The 1707-nt window shown below is 33.9% G+C and overlaps 1 protein-coding gene across 1 annotated transcript in view; it reads left to right on the forward strand.

Annotated features, from left to right (window-relative positions):
* The first annotated feature begins 120 nt into the window (after positions 1–120).
* LOC110037330 (protein STRUBBELIG-RECEPTOR FAMILY 6-like) overlaps positions 121–1707 on the forward strand; it is a 7408-nt gene continuing 5821 nt past the window's right edge. The window contains exons 1-3 of the mRNA XM_020741988.1: positions 121–339; positions 418–544; positions 651–722. Of these exons, the coding sequence (XP_020597647.1) occupies positions 180–339; positions 418–544; positions 651–722 (359 nt within the window). The 5' untranslated portion in view covers positions 121–179. The remainder of the gene's footprint in view (positions 340–417; positions 545–650; positions 723–1707) is intronic.

The following is a 1707-nucleotide window of genomic DNA, read 5'->3' on the forward strand; positions in this document are numbered from 1 at the left end:
TATTTAACATCTAAACATTCATATTTACATACATATCACTCAAATTTTGATATAAAACTTTTGGTGTTAGATATGTAAATGCATAAGAATTTTTAATTATATCAATGAATCTTTCTTCCTTTCATCCCCTCTATTTTTTTTTCTTTCTTTCCACCTGCTCTTCCCTGCATTAATACTCCATGGAACAATTCCTCGCCCACCAACATTCCATTCTCTCCCTCCTCTGCTCCTCCGAAGGAATGTCAAACGCAACCGCCGCAGCGCTGCTTCTTCTCTTGGCTGCGGCCATCTCCGGCTACCTTCAAACTGCCGCCGCCGCCGGAGAAATCGATCAAGATGGTAACTTTCTTCGACCTTCTATCATAAATTGGTCTCCTTTACTTCGAATCCATTAGAGTTGCAGAGCTTTTGGTTCAGCTGCGGCTCTTCGAGCGCTTATGGATTCAGTGAAGAACATGCCGCCGGGTTGGGGGAAATCGGAAGATCCCTGTGGTTCTCAGCCGTGGGAGGGAGTTAGCTGTGCTGGTTCCCGAGTTACACAACTGTGAGTTCTTCTTTTAAATCTGAAATCATTAGTTAATAATAGTCTGTTAATTATTATTTATTTAGATTTAGATTTAGATTAGATTTACTTATGTTAATTTTTTCAGGAAATTGTACAATATGGGCTTGAGGGGAACTTTGAGTGGTGACATTGGAAGCCTAACAGAATTGAAGATTCTGTGAGTTTTTTATTTACTTCTCTAATACCCAGAGTTTGATATTTACATATGTGGCACTCAAATAGTTCACATCACATCAAGCATACCACCAATACTATTTTCTTATAAGTTAAATACACATTTCAACACATATGTTTATGACACCAAGGTGTTCAACCACAAGAATAAGCCTTTATCCCACTAATTGGGGTCGGCTGCCTGAATCATTCGACTTGGGGGTCATATTTTTATTTAATTATAATAAAGATCCTTTTAGGTCTGCCTCAACCTTTCATTTAATTCTAACCAAGGTATTAATAAATGTAAATATCAAACTTTGGGTTTCAAACATGTGAATGCATCAGAACCTAAATTTGAATTTAACTTCCCAACAATTTATTATTTAAATTTAGTGGCATTCTTTTAATTTAATACATCTAACACTTAAAATATATATTTTTTATTTATTTACATCTATACAATTCATATCTTTCATATCACATAATAAAGACCACAATTTTAACTTAAGAAAATAAAATAAATTGGATCACTGGAGGTGTTAGATATATAAATACAGAGGAATTGAGTGGGAAAATAAAATAAATTGGATCACTGGAGGTGTTAGAAATATAAATACAGAGGAATTGAGTGGTATGTATGTGTATGTTCCTTTAATTAAATGGCACTCATTCATTGACTCATTGGATCACTACACCCAAACCAACCGTAAGGTTTTGTGGGGTACAACTAGGGCGTAATTAGAATTTTTAGCATTTGATATTAAATTAGGCCTTAATTAACAACACTTCAGCCTATCAAAACTATCAGCATCATTGAAATATAATAGAAAAAAGAAAAAAAAAACTTAATTTGCTTTATCTTTCTTATACATGATCAACACAATGCTTATAGCACCTTAGAGAAACATTACAATTCATTTAATTACTTCCTGTTATGCACAAATCCATTTATGCATATAATTGCTTATAACCATGACTAACAGGTA

This window comes from Phalaenopsis equestris, unplaced genomic scaffold (assembly GCF_001263595.1).
Source record: "Phalaenopsis equestris unplaced genomic scaffold, ASM126359v1 Scaffold000002, whole genome shotgun sequence".
Classification (NCBI taxonomy): Eukaryota; Viridiplantae; Streptophyta; class Magnoliopsida; order Asparagales; family Orchidaceae; genus Phalaenopsis; species Phalaenopsis equestris.